The 17,874-nt window shown below is 41.2% G+C and overlaps 3 protein-coding genes across 4 annotated transcripts; 1 reads left to right on the forward strand and 2 right to left on the reverse strand.

The window, feature by feature from the left end:
• Window positions 1-366: 366 nt before the first annotated feature.
• On the forward strand, window positions 367-8,876 carry ccnt2a (cyclin T2a). Of its 2 annotated transcripts, XM_061053794.1 has the most exons (10): window positions 367-551; window positions 1,170-1,251; window positions 1,384-1,512; window positions 1,826-1,886; window positions 2,459-2,521; window positions 3,158-3,203; window positions 5,087-5,250; window positions 5,417-5,487; window positions 5,710-6,991; window positions 7,156-8,876. In XM_061053794.1, exons 1-10 carry the CDS (start codon window positions 394-396, stop codon window positions 7,227-7,229), a joined length of 2,130 nt encoding a protein of 709 aa, XP_060909777.1. In that variant the 5' UTR covers window positions 367-393; the 3' UTR covers window positions 7,230-8,876. The 2 variants fall into 2 exon arrangements, with proteins under 2 accessions (XP_060909777.1, XP_060909776.1); XM_061053793.1 differs by lacking the exon at window positions 7,156-8,876 and having other exon boundaries at window positions 5,710-7,145.
• Window positions 8,877-9,389: 513 nt separating this feature from the next.
• On the reverse strand, window positions 9,390-12,495 carry LOC132987027 (mitogen-activated protein kinase kinase kinase 19-like). Its single transcript, XM_061053795.1, has 6 exons — window positions 11,633-12,495; window positions 11,204-11,296; window positions 10,843-11,081; window positions 10,455-10,707; window positions 10,130-10,338; window positions 9,390-9,896 (listed from the first exon to the last, which is right to left on the reverse strand). The coding sequence occupies exons 1-6, from the start codon at window positions 12,449-12,451 to the stop codon at window positions 9,761-9,763; spliced, it is 1,749 nt and encodes a 582-aa protein (XP_060909778.1). The 5' UTR covers window positions 12,452-12,495; the 3' UTR covers window positions 9,390-9,760.
• LOC132987549 (uncharacterized) lies at window positions 12,483-17,208 on the reverse strand. The gene is made up of 7 exons (XM_061054661.1): window positions 17,017-17,208; window positions 16,427-16,514; window positions 15,522-15,644; window positions 14,897-15,051; window positions 13,907-13,935; window positions 12,563-13,801; window positions 12,483-12,488 (listed from the first exon to the last, which is right to left on the reverse strand). Exons 2-7 carry the CDS (start codon window positions 16,480-16,482, stop codon window positions 12,483-12,485), a joined length of 1,608 nt encoding a protein of 535 aa, XP_060910644.1. The 5' UTR covers window positions 16,483-16,514; window positions 17,017-17,208.
• Window positions 17,209-17,874: the final 666 nt, after the last annotated feature.

The raw sequence follows: 17,874 nt of genomic DNA on the forward strand, positions 1-17,874 counted from the left end.
TATTGTTGCCATTCCTGTTTAATTTTACTCCATGTGACTCGTTTCCCCTCTGATTTAGATAATCTGATGTTAATATCAATCCTCTCTTTCTTTACAGCTTCCTTTGCCAACCTGTCCACCTTTTCATTTCCTGCTATGCCTGAATGTGCTGGAACCCCACATGAACATCACATCTGTCCCCTGTTTAACCACCTGGGCATAAATAATACATATGATTTCATATAATAAATCTTGACGACTGTGAGATGATCCTGATTGAATACTGTATAAATTATTAAAAAATGATTATTTTACAAAATGTGATTTATACACAACAGCGGAGAAGTCGTGTTTTCCTGTGCGACACGACGTCACGTCCGCTTTCTCGATGCCCCAAGTGAACGTCGGAGAGCAATGGCGGCGTGCCGGGGATCTTCGTCGAAATGGTTTTTCACCCGGGAGCAGCTCGAAAGCACGCCGTCTCGCCGATGCGGAGTAGAACCAGACCGGGAACTTTCCTATCGACAACAAGCTGCGAATCTGGTGCAAGATATGGGTCAACGACTCAACGTGTATCCTTTGTAAACAAACTTATCCCTGAAGTCGACATGGCGCTTTGGGCCCTTTTGCGCCTGCTGCTTTTCACACTTAGCGAGGTTAGATAAGCACAAATCCGGACTTTTCGTTGTACGTGTTTGTTACATTTTATGCTTGAATGCTGTTACACAAATAGCATATTAATCTGAAAAGCTAAGTGTCATAGATCTGTGTTTCGCTGTACGCTAATGAAGCATGCTAGTGGTGAGCGGAGGCTGCACGCCTGAAGGGCCGCGAGTTGCGTTTGCAGCCACTTGTCTATTAATGTGCAATTTATGTTTACCCAAAGCCTTACAGAGAGAATAGTTCATCAAATTAAAGTATTCCTAATGGTTTTACTCTAAGTTATTAATAAGCATGTTATCCTTTCTCTTCAGATCACTTAGCTTACCATTCAGTGTCATTGGCTGAACTATTGGCAATTTATTTCTTCTGGTTTCCTTTATCGAAAATAACTTTAAACCTTTGTCTATATTACCATATTGCCCAGTGTGCATCTCTGGCTCAGTGCACTGTGTGTTGCTTGTATGTCATTGCCACTCTTCATATATATACTAAGTCAAATGTGATGTTTTCCTTGACCTCCCATCCAGCTCGCAATTAACAATAAACACCGCCATTGTTTACATGCATAGATTTTATATGCAACATTCTTTCACCAAATTCCACAGGAATGTAAGTATTCAGAAACGCAGCACTGCTATTGCCCTGAAACGTGCTTGCAGCATGCGGGGTTGCCTGCTCCATAAATCACACTGAGTAAGTTAGTATGAGTATGCATGTCTTTGTCTTTGTGCTTTTTAACAGATAATATCTCCAACAACGCTGTTCTTGGCTGCGAAAGTGGAGGAGCAACCTCGGAAACTGGAACATGTGATCAAAGTAGCACATGCTTGCCTGAATCCTCAAGAGCCGCCACTAGACACAAAAAGCAATGTAAGTTCACGAGGCTCCTCGTGCTGTATGGTCGAACATGTTTTATACCTGACTTTCCAGTTCTCTCAATGGTCACAGTTCCCTATGTTTAAGTGGTTGGGGGCCAAACTCCCTAGTACACATCAAAGGGCCTTAATTTATCTGACCTGGCCTGCCGTTGTTGTGTCAAACACCACACCAAACAAAGCCATCATTATTGGTAAAAAATTATCTTCTTTGATTGGCGTTTTTGGCCATTAAATATCAGTTGGTAGGGGTATAGAGTCATAGACTCATTACAATTGTGTTGTAATGACTGTCTATCAAACTTTAGGCATACCTCCAGCAAGCTCAAGAGCTGGTGATACTTGAATCCATAGTGCTGCAGACCCTGGGTAAGTAGTGTTGACTGGAGTGGATGACTTTAGAGAGAGAGAAATAGCCTTTTGCTTATAATCATTATCTTGTACTTCTTGTACTTGTAATTCTCAGTACGATAATAGAACTATTGTCTGTTAAATATACTCATCACAGCTTGTTGATTGAAATGATTTTATCAGCTGCTGTATGGGTATCTTGTCATGTAATTTCTTTCAATACATCGTGTAAAGGTGACATGTCATTCTCACCCATTAGTCATAAAGCATGGAAACAATGGCTTTTTTTTATGATAATTGAATCCCCATTTTAGTTTTAAATTTGAGTTTTATGGCTTCAACAATTTGTGCTCGCTCATATTCATTACATTCAAGTCCAAAGAATATCAAAGTGAAGATGCTCAGGGCTGATTTGATGACTATAGATGATTTAACCTTCAATTTGTGCATTAAATATACACAACACCTCTTCTCAGTTCCTAAATCATAGCCCAAAATGTAGCACTACATTTGTTTGCTTAATCTTAAAATGACATGTCACCTACCAACTGTGTCTGTGTTGAACTCACCTGTCGTGTATTTTGTTCCAGGCTTTGAAATTACTATTGATCACCCACACACTGATGTGGTGAAATGTTCCCAGCTAGTGCGAGGTAGAGGCTTCCTTCTTTGCTCTTTGTGCCCTCTGCTCATGTTTGTCCCACCACAGATATGGGTGGGGAGGGGGGTGAAAACCTTGCTCATTTCTTGGTGTACTGACCACAACACACCTTGCTCTTTTGACGACGTAGCACATAAACTGCATTCACCGACTCTGAATTGTAATTTGTTAAAATGGAAGTTTGTAAAATATGCAACTTATCAAATGTGGTGAATTATGGTTATTGTAAACTACTTAGCCACTTTAATGAAATAAATAGTGATGGATATTGTAATTGTGATGTTAATTGCATAAGCTGTAATAAAACACTAATGCTCTCCCTGTAATTAGCTATTTTAAATTGCTATAACAGATATATGAAATTGCAAAACGTGGTTAGAAAATCACACGTACAATTACAGCGCGATTGTTGGATAAGACATTCTTGCTAAAAGTTTCAAAATGAAGCAACATTTTGTGCTGGCGGTTGCTTTCAGTCTTGACCTTGTCTTAAACAGTGCATTGAAAATCGACAAATAGAATGAAGGATAAAGGTGTAGTTCCTGACTTCTGATTAAAGAAGCATTGGCCTTTCAGAAAAAAAGTAATCCTCCTTTTTATGTTTTTGTTTTTTTTTTGTCTCCCACAGCAAGCAAGGATCTGGCACAGACTTCCTATTTCATGGCTACCAACAGGTTGTTATCCTGCCCCTCCTTTGTTGCACTTTGACTGCACACCATAGCTTCCTGTAATGCAGGGTGCCCTTTCAGTGTCCAACGGGCCCTACTTGCGCTGGTGGTTGTTGGGATGCTTGCCTTCTCCCCTCAGCAACCCTCCCTTGTTCACAGGGAGCGGGACAGGGTGGCTCGTAGCATTACCGGCCCCAGTCGCGGTGCGGTGTATTGTACAAGGGTCCACGTGTTGGCACCGATGGGTTGAATGCAAGATGTGAAGTGTAGTGGTGCGCTTGAAACCCACATGTTTGTTCGGTTGCGAAAAAGTGCATAATTCTAAAAGAAAGACACTTTGGTAGCCTGAATAGCAGCTAAAGATTTCACAGATGTAAACATTTCTCGTAGAGGTCTTTCCGGTAAGTACCGCAAATTCACTTTTAAATTTCTTTTTCATATCCATTTGTTCAAATATTTTTCCACCTTTTGTAAAACTTACCTGCCTTTTTAAAAATGCAAACGTTTTTCTAGCTCTTCTTTCATATATTAAGCTCTTTCCAAAGATGTGACCAGAAAAACTTTTTCCTGACCCGTTAAGGATTTGCAGAATGTGTAATACATACTATTTGGATGCCTCTCACAGTGATCAAAAATACATTTGGAGAGAAATTTATTCAAAGGTCAAAATTATCTTCCTGACATGTCTTTCAGTATAAACAACTGGGTCCTTAAAGGGTTTGTCTATGGAACAAAATGTTGGAAAGGAATTGATGTTTTGTGATTCAATTTTTTCCACTTCTTGAAATCGGTTGACAATGTCTGGGTGATGGCTGTGAACAGCGAAATGTTTCTGTGGGCTGACACTTGTTTAGATGGAGAGCAATGGCCAGTGACAGTTCACAAAAATAGCTCTTTCACCTGATTACGCCTTTATTCCAAAAAAAAGTCAGGAACAGTCATTAGAAATAATTCAAATACATTTTTTAGATTTATGTTGTCATCCAAGGGATTTGTTTTACATCAGGCTTCTGTAATCTGACCCGTCAGACTCCAGACATTGTACTTGCTTACGGTAAAAAGCCTATCGTCCAGCTCATACTGAATATGTTTTTAAATGCAGTGATGCAATGTAATAGCTTTTATATATTCAGCTTCATGCTGAGGCAGGGCTTTGTTCCAAAGTGAAATTGAAACTATGCTTTTCAAAAACAAAATCTAATTATGGGTTAATTGTCTGAATAGTTGTGGGCAGCCATGATTCGTCCTAAAAAACAAATTTACTCATGTAAGTGAATTTAGCCATTGATTAACTTTTTTCCTTTAGAAAAAGAACCAAAGCTCTGAGGGGTGATTTACTAAATCTTTTAGCTTTTTGTGTCTATCAAAGCTTTATGTACTTAGATGGCCACATTAATTCCTTTTTAATTGTGATGTGTGTTTTAGCCCCAAATCAGGCCTCAGTCATTCACAATGGACAGACTGCACTTGACTATTACCTGTGGCCCGCTCTTTTATAAAACACCCAAGGGCTTTGAAACATAAATCGTTGTCACATAATGCCATTTGATATGCACTCAAAGCAAGTTTGCAATTGTGTCCTTACATTTTGATTCAAAGTTATGAACGTTGTCACCTGTATTGTGAAGTTGTGTGTTACTTAAATGCATCAAGAGAACCCTAATAGCTAGTCATTTGCATCCAGTGTGTGCAGTAAACTAAAGCTGTCTGTTCCTTGTGTTTTTTTTGTTTTTCTCTCTCTCTCTCCAAATGTTGGACCAATGGTGACTCCACCTTCCCGGAATCAACTCACTCACATACCTACTGTCTCCCCTCACAAAAATCCATTTCACTCTTTCTTGCACACATTACACACAAACCACTTCCTAATACTCTTGCACACTACGCAGTCTACACCTCACTACCTTCTGCCTCCAGTACAAGCCCACTGTGATTGCCTGCGTTTGCATTCACTTGGCCTGCAAGTGGTCCAACTGGGAGATCCCAGTTTCCACTGATGGAAAACACTGGTGGCAGTACGTGGACAAATCTGTCACACTCGAGCTGCTGGATGGTGAGTTTTGACTTTATATTAATTGTATTTCTTCAAGTCTTCTACATTTTTTTTTGCTTAGTCCACAGTAGTTTAAAAGTGTTATTAGGAGGACGTGTAGTTGCATCAGGTGAATTTTGCTGCAAAATTTGAGTTAGATGACATCATCTGTGCCTTTTGCTTGCAGATTTGACCCATGAATTTCTGCAGATTCTGGAGAAGACGCCAAGCCGGTTAAAAAGGATACGCAACTGGAGGGTAGGAAATGTTGCTACATTGTGCCATCATTTAAAAAGATATGTTTGGCGTGTAGGTAAAAGAGATTCTCTACCCGTAACAGATATGTGTAAAACTATCTGAAACCTTTAAAGCAGTAGAAAGCTCAAGTGCCAAAATGAATTTTTAATGATTTTAGTATAGAAACTAAATAGAAACATCCTTAGTTTAAGGGGACATAACAAATCTCATTCTACCTTACAGGCAACACAAGCTGCCAAGAAGCCCAAGACTGAAAGCTCCCAGTTGTCGGACAACTCCTTTGCTGGGCCTTCCATGCTCCATGATCAAGGTGATGCCTGCTCCACCACCAACCCAAGTTTTTCTAAAGCTGGCTCCATCTTCACAGTGTCCATGCCTGGCCAATCCGGAGATGGACCTTTGTCTTTGGACACTATGGCTGGTACATACAATCCAGCTAGCCACAGTGATTGGCCCCAGAGCAACCAGACCCAGGCAGGGTACCCCTCCACCTGTATAAAACAAGAACCCCTCAGTATCTCTATCCAAGAGTCCACCTCTTCTTTGCTTCAGCATCCGCCACTATACAGGACTGAGAAAACAGACTTCAACCCTGTCAAACAGGAACAAAAAGGTGTTGGTGGGAGCAGTGTGGGCAAGCTACAGCCACCACCTCAGCCTGCATACCCTCCACTAGCTCCTCCACCCCAACGTTCACCAGCTCAGAAGCTATCGCTAGACAAATATAGAGAGAAACATGCCGCAGAGCTGGTTGTTTCTGGGCAGAAGCGCAGTCAGGAACAGCATGGGGGAGCTATGGACTGTGATGTGAGGGGGGATATTTTGTCTTCCTCCTCTTCTAACTATGCACCATCTACTACAAGCCAAGTAGACCATAGAAAACACTCACAGCCCCACCAAACCTCCCTTGGCGGTGGTGGTCTTTCCACTGCCTCCCCAGTCAAAATGAAAGTCCCTTCTTCCTCCACATCAGGGCAAGACAGACGTCATCACAGTGAAAAACGGGACAAGGGCTCACTAAAACTCCGTCTGGCTGTTCCTGGCGGTAGCTCCCAGCTGGATAAAAGCGGACAAGCGAGCAAAGATGAGCTTAAGATGAAGATAAAAGTTTCGTCATCGGAGCGGCACAGCTCTTCAGATGAAGGAATGGGGGCAAACAACAAGAGTAAACATTCCAGCCCTCTGGTGAGCAAGGAGAAACAACATAAAGGAGCTGATTACAACCTCCATCGCCACCATAAGCACAGTCATCCACACACACACAGCGGAAATGGACGGGGAGGCCCAGAGGGTCCAGGTGGCGGGGGAAGCCTGCTTCGTGGTCCTCCAGGGTTGATGGGCATGGAAGGGACGGCGCTTGCTCCTGGATCCACCTCTTTACCTTCATCCTCATCACGAAGGAGGGCACACCCAGATGCCAGCCACAACCATCACCCTTCCTCCTCATTCGTCACTTCCTGCTCCAAAGTGAGCAAAATCTCCAAGGGTGGCACTGGTGCTGCAGGTACTACAACTTTTTCTCTCCCCTTTCCTCCTCCTTGCTCCTCTCCTGTACTGCAGTGTGTCTCGTCTGGCTTGCAGCTCTATGGCTAACCTCCCTCCCCCTTCTCCCTCTTCCTCCTCCTTATTCTTGTTTCTCCTCCTCCTCCCCCCTCCTGTCACACCCAGGTGGGCTGCGGACCTCTCAGCAGTACCCGCCTCCTAGTGAATCGCCACATGAAGTGGGAGAGCAGAGACACTGATTCCACCACTCTTCAGCCATGGCCAGCTCATGGAAATGGCAACAAACTACCCAGAGTTCTCTCTGAAGACTATGCTCACCTCCCTGTTAAGTGCCCTAAAAAACTCAATGTGATTATAAACCCTTTACTGAAAGGCAGAAAAATGTATCTGCAAAAAAAAGTGTTGTTGGACTTCTCAATTTTTGAGAGACAAGAAAGATGAAAGATTATGCTTCCTGACTGTCAGATCTCTGGGTCGTGATGCTCAAATCTGTCTTTTTGTTTAGTGTGTTGAATTGCTGCTCGGTTCTCCTTCCTCCTCAAGTGAGTCTAGGAATGTGCAAGGATGGGCTTGAGCGTTTTCACGCTCAACCCAAGTCCCTACCTACATTTCAAATCTGCATATGGGAAAAAAAGTATTAGTATGTAGTACAAAGGCATAAAAGATGCACTTGTTTCATTCTATTTTTTTTAAACAAATAATTTAATTGAATCATTATTATGGTTGTATGGAGGATGCCGGTGGCCAGATGGAGATGAGTTCAAGTTATTTTTGCTGGCATTCCATTTAGTACTGTTGATGGATGCATATTTTTTTTTAGGTGTAAAGTTTCATCTCCTCAATTACTTTCTTGTGTTGATTTCTTTTTATACTAAAGTGATGTGCGTATGATTTGCATGTTTCAATCATCAAAGGGATTTGAAAGGAGATTGCGTACTTGCTGTTTACAGAAAGTTAAGATAAATGTGCATACGTTTTTGTATGTTTAAAAAAAAAAAAAAAGATTCTATACCATGACTACTCAGGTTTTGAGCTGCTTGTAAGTATAACAAGATAACTATAATACCTATAAAAACCTTTATTTTGTTGATCAAAGGACTGGGCATCATCAGTTGAATGATTGCAGCATTCCAGTGATTGTGCTTCTCGCAGCCTTCCTGTAGAGGGTGCTGTAATGTGCTTTTCCACCACAGGAAAGATCTGTTGATGCCCTCAATAACACTGGCACATCCAACACCAATTTTACCACATCACAGCAATGCAGCTTGTACCAAAAAATATTTTTTTGGACCTCTAAGTAGACCTTAAGCTGGATGCCAAAGGTTGTGCCTCAATTTAAAAATCAAAGATATTAGTAGTGTGCTATTAAAGTTTACATAACCCCTTTGACTTTGAAGTGCATCCGACCTAATTTCATAACATGAATCTGTAGCCTTTAGATGTCAGCCTATAAAGAGGACACTTGTTTTATTAAATCAGCCATTTACAGGAAACATGTCAGAAAAAAAGAACTGTGCAGTGACTTATTGGTTGTATGCAATATGACCTGATGCTATTTGGAAACCTCAAGTCTCTGCAATTTGTGTTGCTAATAGGTTTTCTTACAGATGTCCTGATCCAATGGTATAATTTATACTTAGAAATATACTGTTACAGAACTGTCCAGAAACGTCTCTACATCGATATCCTGCATTAAACTCTATATCCCCCCTGAAATTAACTTATTTATTTCAGAGTGTGACGAAAGCTGAGCCTGGATCTGGATTGATTGTTTCCTCCTCAAAAGATTATCAGAACACATGCAGATGTGAAAAACCCTTTTTTTTTTTTTTTAATATCTTTCCAGTTCAACATTATAAATAAACTATGAAGTTGCCTCCTCCCTGTCACAGTAAAAATTCTGTATGTTTCTGTCACTTTATTATTTCAGTAACATGTCTTACTAGAAGAGTAGAGGAGCAAAGATACTTGCTGATTTGTGTTTTAGTGCACATAATGGGCCATGCTGTTACATTAGATGAAGCTAATGAAAATGTCATAAATGGAATGTCTCATGCACATTTTTTACATACAGACCCTGTAACATTTTATCAGCAAAAGCTTAGGACTTAGCATCATTAGCACTAACAAAGTAGGTTATGTAACCTAAATATAAAACAGCAAAGAGATCTTCAGTTGCAATGCACAGTTTTTAAATTAAGGTATCTATAACATTGGCACATGTACAAGAGCTTGAAAAAAACAGTGGTTCTCAACTGGTCTAGCCTCAGGACCCACCACCAACTCCTTCATGAAACAATGGTGACCCAAATTTCTTATATTTTCAACTTGTCAGATTAGTGAAAAATTGTGCAGTTTGGATCTGGGAAGGTACAAAACGTGGCAGAACAAACATGATTAAAAAGCAATTCATAGGCTTTTCGACACTTGTTCATGGCACACATTAGTGACCTACTGAAATCGACTCTGGGATCAACTTTTGAGGCCCGACCCACCAGTTGAGAACCACTGATCTAAAAGAAGTCAGTAAAAGTCTGGCATGTTATCTTTTCACATCTTATAGGTTCTATTAGTGTAATAAGTCAAATATATAAAAGTGCTTCTCATGTAGTTCCCTTTCAACCTCATCTTAAAAAAAATCCCTCAGTTTCTTCAGACAATTTTTTTAGATAACTTGAGACCAGATTTTGCCGTACACAGCGCTGGTGCCAGGGACAGGTAATGTTTTCAGAACCCAATCTCAGTGAAATCATAAAATATCCCCTTAAACTTATTTTCCACAGAGTCCCTCTGGGTGACCACAGCAGTTCCTTTTCTGTGTTTGCCAAGATTTCACTCCAGTCCCATTTTGCGGTATGAACGGATGCTTAAGCAGCTGCTCTGCAGATGGCCGTAGTTTTGGGTCACTTGAATTGAGAGAAATCAAATGTTAATAAGGAAAAGTTTAACCAAACATGACTGTAGATTCAGAATATGCAGTGTATTGAATCTTATTCGACACATTTCACTCTCCTGAAGAGTATTATTTTCATCAAATCATTTTAGTCATTTAATCCTATGGTTGCATTTGATAGGTAAAGCTGATAGATTGGTCAGGGATTCACAGCAGGCACTGGCCAGAAAGGACAACAGGTCTCACCTTGTCAAACTGGTTTTGACAAAATCCTTTGCATTGTCTGAAAACCCATCTGGTAAGGATGGCATCAACCCTCTTCGAGCCCCTATGTAGAACAAGGCCGCCATTTTATCCATGTGAGCAAGTGGTGGTTTCCCTGTGGCCATCTCGAACACAGTACAACCGACACTCCATATATCCGACTTCCTGCCATATCCTGTCTCATTGATAACCTAAGGAGTAGAAAACATGCTGAGTCAAACGATATTCAAAACGGCAAAATCCAGGTCTATCTGCAAATGAAGTACATATTACAGTTGTTAAGACCACCCAAATGAACTCTACCGACCTCTGGGGCCATCCAGTAAGGTGTCCCGTGGACGGACTTGAGCAGATCTCCACTGTTGCTGGCAGTGTGGTTCACACAGCTGAGACGACGTGCACAGCCAAAGTCTATGAGCTTGATGACACCAGTTGGCATCAGCATTACGTTGTTTCCCTTCAAGTCACGATGAATCACCCTGTTTAGATGGAGGTAGGTCACACCTTCCAAGATCTGATGGGTGTATAGAGCCAGGACACGCTCTGGCAGGGGACCAAACCTGAAGACATTCAAACAGTTTGTATTAAAGGTCAGTAAAGCCATTTGCTTTTTTTGGTTATAAAGGAAGTATTCCTAAAGCTAGACGGATTAAAAGACTGTTCTACATGTCATGCTATTTTCAAATCCACCTAACCTGTGAAGGATGCTAGCGATGGATCCCCCAGGGATGTATTCCATGAAGATGGAAACTACATGCTGATAGAGTGAGGTCCCAAGGAAGCCCACAATGTTGCTGTGTTGAAGGGTTTTAAGCAGATCCACTTCCCCTTGAAGACGACTGTACTCTCTCTTTGCAGCATCAGGGTCAGAGGCGTCCAGGCTCACCTGCTTCACAGCGATCAGCCTGCCCTGGCTGGTCAGACCACAGTACACCTGGTAAGAAAGCAAAAGTGACTGTCAGGGTAAGTTGAAAAGTAATGTCTGCTGTAGTTTGTTTTATGTTGTCATGCCTTCATAGGTAGCTCAACTTTGTTACTCTAAATTTGCATACTTACTGTACCATAGGCTCCTCTCCCAAGAACTTCACCCTTTGTCCATGTAATGGTGTCATCTAAAACCAACCCAGAGCCAGGCAGAACCATATCAAACTGATAAAATAAAAAGTATAAAGTCAACAATCTACAAAATCTTTTATTTGCAAGACCTTTATATTAGTTTCTAAGTATAACCGGTATATGTTTTGAAGGATTAAGGGTGTTAGATTAGTTTTTTTAACAACTCAATTTTTCATGAATTCATATTTATGTATTGATTTCAATGTAATATATGGTGAATAAGGGAATTGAACCTTGTGTTTCAAGGCCCTGATCCTTGTTACAAGTACTTTCTTGACACCCTCATTCATGGCTTGAAATACCATCTTTTCTACCACATCAATTATCATAAAAGTGTTTTATTAAGAGAACATTTTATGTCACTTTTACCTTAGAAAATGTACACGATACAGGATCCCCATCTTTGTTGGACTCCTCTTTCCTTGGTTCCAAGCTTTCAGGACATGAATCTATGGATACATCCCTCTCATCCAATGAAATAAGCTCCTCTGCGAGACATTGCAGTAGGTCATCTGTAAGTGGCCCATCCCCAACCTCATCCAGAAACTTCTGGTAAACTGGAGACATGATGGTTTTGCTATCGCTGCTTGAGGATGTCCAAGTGTTGATCTTGGGTTGTTGGAGGCTGAGAGATGACTCAGAGACGGATTGGTTTGAGTTTCCTTTCGAAGATATCCCATTTTTCTCTTGCATAAACCTTTGTTCTCGAGCATGAGATGAAGATGCTGGTGTTTTCTTCTCAATGAATTTCAATGTATCAGACCCGTATCGTGAAAGATCCTCCTCTATGGTAGACAACTTAACCTTTTCTTGAGAAGTATCATGACAACTGTCAACTTCCTTATGGGAAAGTAGCCCAGCCTCTGAGTACCCATTCAATACGTCCATTTTGTTTGCGCCCTTCCTTGATACAGGTGTTGAATGAGGTTTCACCCTTGGTGTCGCGACTTTGGTTTTGCTTTTGGCTGAAACCATGGTACTTTCTACCGGACTTCTTCTCGACTTAGTCTGTGCTTGTTTGAAAGGTCTTTGTTTGACTTTATTCTTCTTTCGAGTCGGTGCAGACTGCACTGGTCTGTCCTTTACTTTCTCACAGGAACTGGAAACTCTAAGGTTCTCATAGACTGGACCGGCAAACATCTCATAAATGGCTGGTCCTTTGTCTCCACTCTGTATCTGCTGAAACATGTCTTTGTAGGTAAGGAAATCAACAGCAGATTTAGACCTTGATGATCCCTCTCGACTGAGTCTCTTCAGCTGTCTGGCGCTCTTTGAGTTCCTTTCTGGTAGATTTTGAACTCTGTTGTTGTTATTCTTGTCAAGAGTTTCTCTTTTGCTGTGTGCATGATAAGTAACCTTGTTTCGTTGTGGTGGTATGACAGTTTTACAGTAAGGGCCTTTCATGCACTTAAGCTTGGATTTTACTTTTGCATCTCTCTCCCTGCTGATTATCGGCTCATGGATTTGTCCTGTTTTAGCTATTGCATGTGTGGATAGTGATGAATTCTTGAGTTTCCCTTTGGTCTTTATCTGATTGGGGTTGATCCTGTTTTCTTGTAATAACATTTTGAAGGACTTGGGGTTTATTTGAACATTTACCTCTACTTCACAGTTCACAACTGTTCTCTCTTTGTTCTGGACATGTTTTAAGACTTTAAACATCCACTCTTTTCTCTGGGCATCTACGTTTCCAGCTGGATTACAATGCTGAGTTTCATCTTCAGCCGTCTTTAGGTCCAACTTTACATCCTCCCTACAAGGTATCAGGTTATCTACCAATGTTTCTTTGTAGTGCAAATCTTGCAATGTTCTTTCTGTCTGTTTAATGTGCAGATCATTTTTGTTATTCACTTGTGAGTCTGAAACCATCATACTCTCATTGTTATATGTTGTCCCATGGATAATCACAGAATCTTTAGTAGCATTCATAATGTCTCCTTGTTGTGCATAGTTACATTTTTTAAAGGTCTGACCTTCAATAGACTCGGTTGTACAATTCACATGGTTAGTATCATCGCCACAGTAATAGTTTACATCTTTCCTGGCGCCAATGAGATATCTTGTTTGATTGATAGCCTCTCCATCCAGGTCAGGTGCTAATTTGTGGATTGGTGGAATATCACTTGATCTTTGCTGAACTTTAAAACGCTGCCTTGTCTTCCCCACCAAATCAGCTTCACAGGAGCTCACATTGTTCGAATGCTGCGGCAATCTGCCTCCCAAAAACTCAAGATGGCTCTCCACTGAAGCTCTTTCAGTCAAGTCATTTTTGTCTTCCACCTCATCATCTTCCAGGTCGATGGAGCTCTGGCTGCTAATACTGCTACTGGAACCACTCTCCTCGCTTCCACCCTTGGTAAATCCAAGTCTCTCTCTCCTCAGATGGGTCCTAGAGCAAAGTGGACTTTGGCTGATGGGTTTCAGGGGAACATGGCTCTTGAGTCCTGACAGAGTCGTAACATCCCTGCACCTGCTCCCTAGCGGTGCCAACAGTTTGGGTGTTCTTGGATGCAGAGTTGGCAAGATGCTTTGTGAGAACTGCAGAGACAGATATATACAGTTATTACGTGTTTTTGATTGCTGAAGGAGACAAACTCCAAAAGAAAAAGTAAAGCTGATAGCTGATATTTGATTGAAATTTACCTTTTGTAAAGTATTTTGAGAACCAAGTCCTGCAGACGAGAAACAAAAGATTTTAAAACAAAATCCAGGCAGAAAACATGTTCCAACTAAAACACTTACCAAGCAACTTTGGTTTTAAATATTTACATCATGATGAAAAGGAAGTAAAACTCCTTCTCTGTTCTCAAAATAAAAAAATTTTGTAATCCAAGGTTATGGAACAAAGACCATGACTCATAAACATCCTATTTCTCTGCCATACATATAACCAAATCACTATCAGTTTGTTTCCCTCTGTTTCTGCTGTCGCATCCACCCCCCCGAAAATCCCCCTTCTTCCTTTTGTCTATTTCCTCCATTGATTAAAACTAGAATCAATATGGGCTCAGTATGTCACAGCTCTAAATGTCTGCTCACCCAATCTGTCTCAACCCAGTCAGTTCCATCTTCCCCACTTGACCAACTGACAAAAGTTTGCCATCTCTCCCCAAAATCCATCCCTGATTCCTTTCACCCTCACCCTTACCCAAATCCCTCCACCCCTACCATCATCCCCTCATTCCACATCCTTACTTTAATTATTTTATGTAATATCAATCAACTCCTACCATTATCGCAGATCCCTCAACCCTTACCCACAACCCTTCATTCCTTGACTCCTATCTTCATCCCTGCATCGCATATCCCTCCATTTAACCTCATCCCTTCATTCCTGGACTCTTAGCCTAATCCCTTCATCCTACATCCCTTAACCCCTACCCTCATACTTAATCCCATTAACCTTAACCCTTACCCTAACCCCCCCCCCCCCATCCAACATACCTCAACCCTTACTGCTACCCCCTTATCCCACATACATTGACCCTAACCCTCCCTTCATCCTACATTCCTTGACCCCTACCCCCACCTCTTCATCCCTTTATTGCTATTGAACTATAAATTCATCCCTCTATTGACATGGTTGTTGTTAGTGAATATTGATTTTTAATTGATTTGAATTCAGTTATTTACGTGTCTGGATGTGTGCTCTGGCTTGCATCATGGTGTTTGAACACAGAAGGGGTTCCATGATGCTGGGGGCTGATTGGCTTAACTGGCTGGGCTCAGGCACGGACAGCCGGACAGGGGAGGATGGTGACGCAGGAATCACACTTCTTGTTCTCTGCCTGTGAGGAACAAAATAATAATTAGAGGCCTGGATTTTATTTAAATCCATCTAATGTATTGAAAAAAAAAAACATCCAATGAATACATTTGTACTCCAATACACGTATATGAAACAGCTGTTCGACCATTGTTGTTCAAATATCCAATGTTCAGTAATTGTATTTGATTAATAATTACTTTTCTCTTGCTAGGAGAGTCCTGTGGGGGTTGGGAGTCATGCCAAAGAAAAAGTTGAGCAAGGGGAGTTAATATGTAACCAAACCCAGAATTTTTTAGTCTTAAATCTTGACTTAGGTCCACAAAGTGCAGCTTAAATCACAGTGACAGACAAAGGCTGGAATTCTTTTTATAACTTTACTCTCCATGTTTGACAGTTTCAAACAGGCTTAATTACTGGCACTCTCGATATTGCTCAGCCCTTCTTAATAAATATTAAAAGGATGAATTTCAGACTAGCAATAGTACTCACTTGTGTCTAGGGGGTACAGGCAGGCAGGAAGTCCTGGTACTCAGTAAACCAGATGAGGGAGCAGGATCTCGGTGGCTGCAGCGTCTCCTGTTGTCTCTGAGGCTTGGCAAAGACATACCTCCTCTGTCAAACACAAAGGGGAGAACGCAGAATGATAAGTTTTGCCTCACACAGTTGACATCTACAAAATCAGAATAGAGTTTCAAATGTTGATGGGATTTTGTTATCCTGTGCTGAAATAGGGATAATGCCAAAGTCCTTATTATCATCCCATTTCTGTTTTCTGGGAGCTGATGCAATGTAATAAGAGACCTGCTCAAAGACCTTTATTCTCCTTGGAGAGCTTGGACTCGATTCAGTGGTGAGAGCCCCACGTAACAGACAATGAGCTGATTCACCAAAACCCTCTCTCCCCCTGTCTCTATGTTTCTAACCTGTTTGGGCAGAACAGGTTGTCCTCTGGACACAGTGACAGGTGCTTGCATACAGGACAGGAGTGAAACCAGATACGACACTGATGTACTGTTGATGTAAAAGTAAAGGGCTGCTGTTGACCAGCGAGGGTAGGGTATGCTGTTAATACTAGAGGCTGTAAGTGTGTGGGGGGGATGCAGTGTGTACTGTACGCATACTAAATGTTTGTGTGTACACAACTGTTTGGGGGTTACGTATGAACAGATGTTGATGTGTCCGCATGTCTGCACTGTCAATATCAACAGCTTAGTGTCATGAGCTTGTCATTTATTGCTTCTTTATAATGAATACCAGTGGACTTGTGTGTATGTGTGTGTGTGTGTGTGGGTGTGTGTGTGTGTGTGTGTGTGTGTGTGTGTGTGTGTGTGTGTGTGTGTGTGTGTGTGTGTGTGTGTGTGTGTGTGTGTGTGTGTGTGTGTGTGTGTGCCCACCTGCTGCCCCTCCCTGTGTCCTGGTAGACTTGCCTGATGTCACTCAGCGTTTCCATGGTGTTTTCGAAACAGAGGGGGATTCCCTTATCTGCTCAAGACACACACACACACACACACACACACACACACACACACACACACACACACACACACACACACACACACACACACACAGTTACCAATCCTAAAACCATCTATCGGGTCACACTTTTACGAATTACGAACAACATGTACATTATTTCTTGTCCTACAAAGATTTAACAAATGTGTTTTGGAAAATCAATTTGTAATTTAATTTCACATTTTATTTTCTTAACTGGTAAGTCTTTTTGACGCAGTTTTTAGGTCAGACATTACAAAGTAAAATATTATTCTGGGGATATTGAAGTTAATGTAACTGCTGATTCATTCAGCCTATACATTTGGGTGTAGATTTCAAAGCCACATCATCTCACTAAGTAGCCATGACATAAGTAAGTTTAGGTTAAACTTTTATCAATTAGAATATGATAATACACAACATATACAATACAATGATATTCATATTAGTATTCCTTATTAAAGAAATATAAAAAACCAGCATGCATTACCTGCTGCTGGGCCTGTTAATCCACTCCCATATTCAGACCTTGTGTTATTCCTCTTTCTCTCTGCTCTCTTTCTGCTTTCTATATTTTACACATCTCCATTCCTCCCTCTAACACTCTTAGTGACCTCTTCTAACTCTGCGTCTCAACTATGCTGTTTTGAACTGAGGTCCGACCCAGGCAGGGCAGGTTTCGCAGCTGAGAGGTGGTATTGTGTGTGTTTGAGACCCCTCCCACCCAAACACACCTCCCTCACTCCCCTCCCTTCAGGAGGTGGTTTGGCCTATGTGATGGCCTAACTGGGAGTTCACAAGTATATTTCATTTTCTGCCAAAAAGGTCAAAAAGAAGAAATAGTGATTTGTTTGGAGCTCTTAGTTGACATTTAAGGAACCTTTCCAGCTGGATGTGTTTTTTCTGCCATGTTGCCAATGTCCACATTGATTAAAGATACAATTTTGTCCATCTCCAACAAACATATAGAGGACAAAAGTTTAGCTTTGTTATTCATCAACCATTCACATCTTTACCCAGTCAAACCACTAAAACTCCAGGAGTCTTCTTTATAGTCCTTACCTTGACTGAGGCTTTTATGATGGTCAGATAGAGGCGGATGCACTGGGGAGTCCAGCACTTCCTGAAAGACACAAAAGTCCACATTTCATTTATGTTCTTTCCCCGTCTGTTAGCAAACCTCAGAACCAACAAGAAACCTTAGAATTAAGAAACTTGAATTGACAAAACTATCGTCCAGAAGGAGTACACCATGCCCTTATTTATGAGAGTATTGAAAATGTCACTTTCCTGTGTCCTCATTGTATTGGTAAATACTTGATAAAAGCTTGTATGGACTTCAGAGAAT

This window comes from Labrus mixtus, chromosome 13 (assembly GCF_963584025.1).
Source record: "Labrus mixtus chromosome 13, fLabMix1.1, whole genome shotgun sequence".
Classification (NCBI taxonomy): domain Eukaryota; kingdom Metazoa; phylum Chordata; class Actinopteri; order Labriformes; family Labridae; genus Labrus; species Labrus mixtus.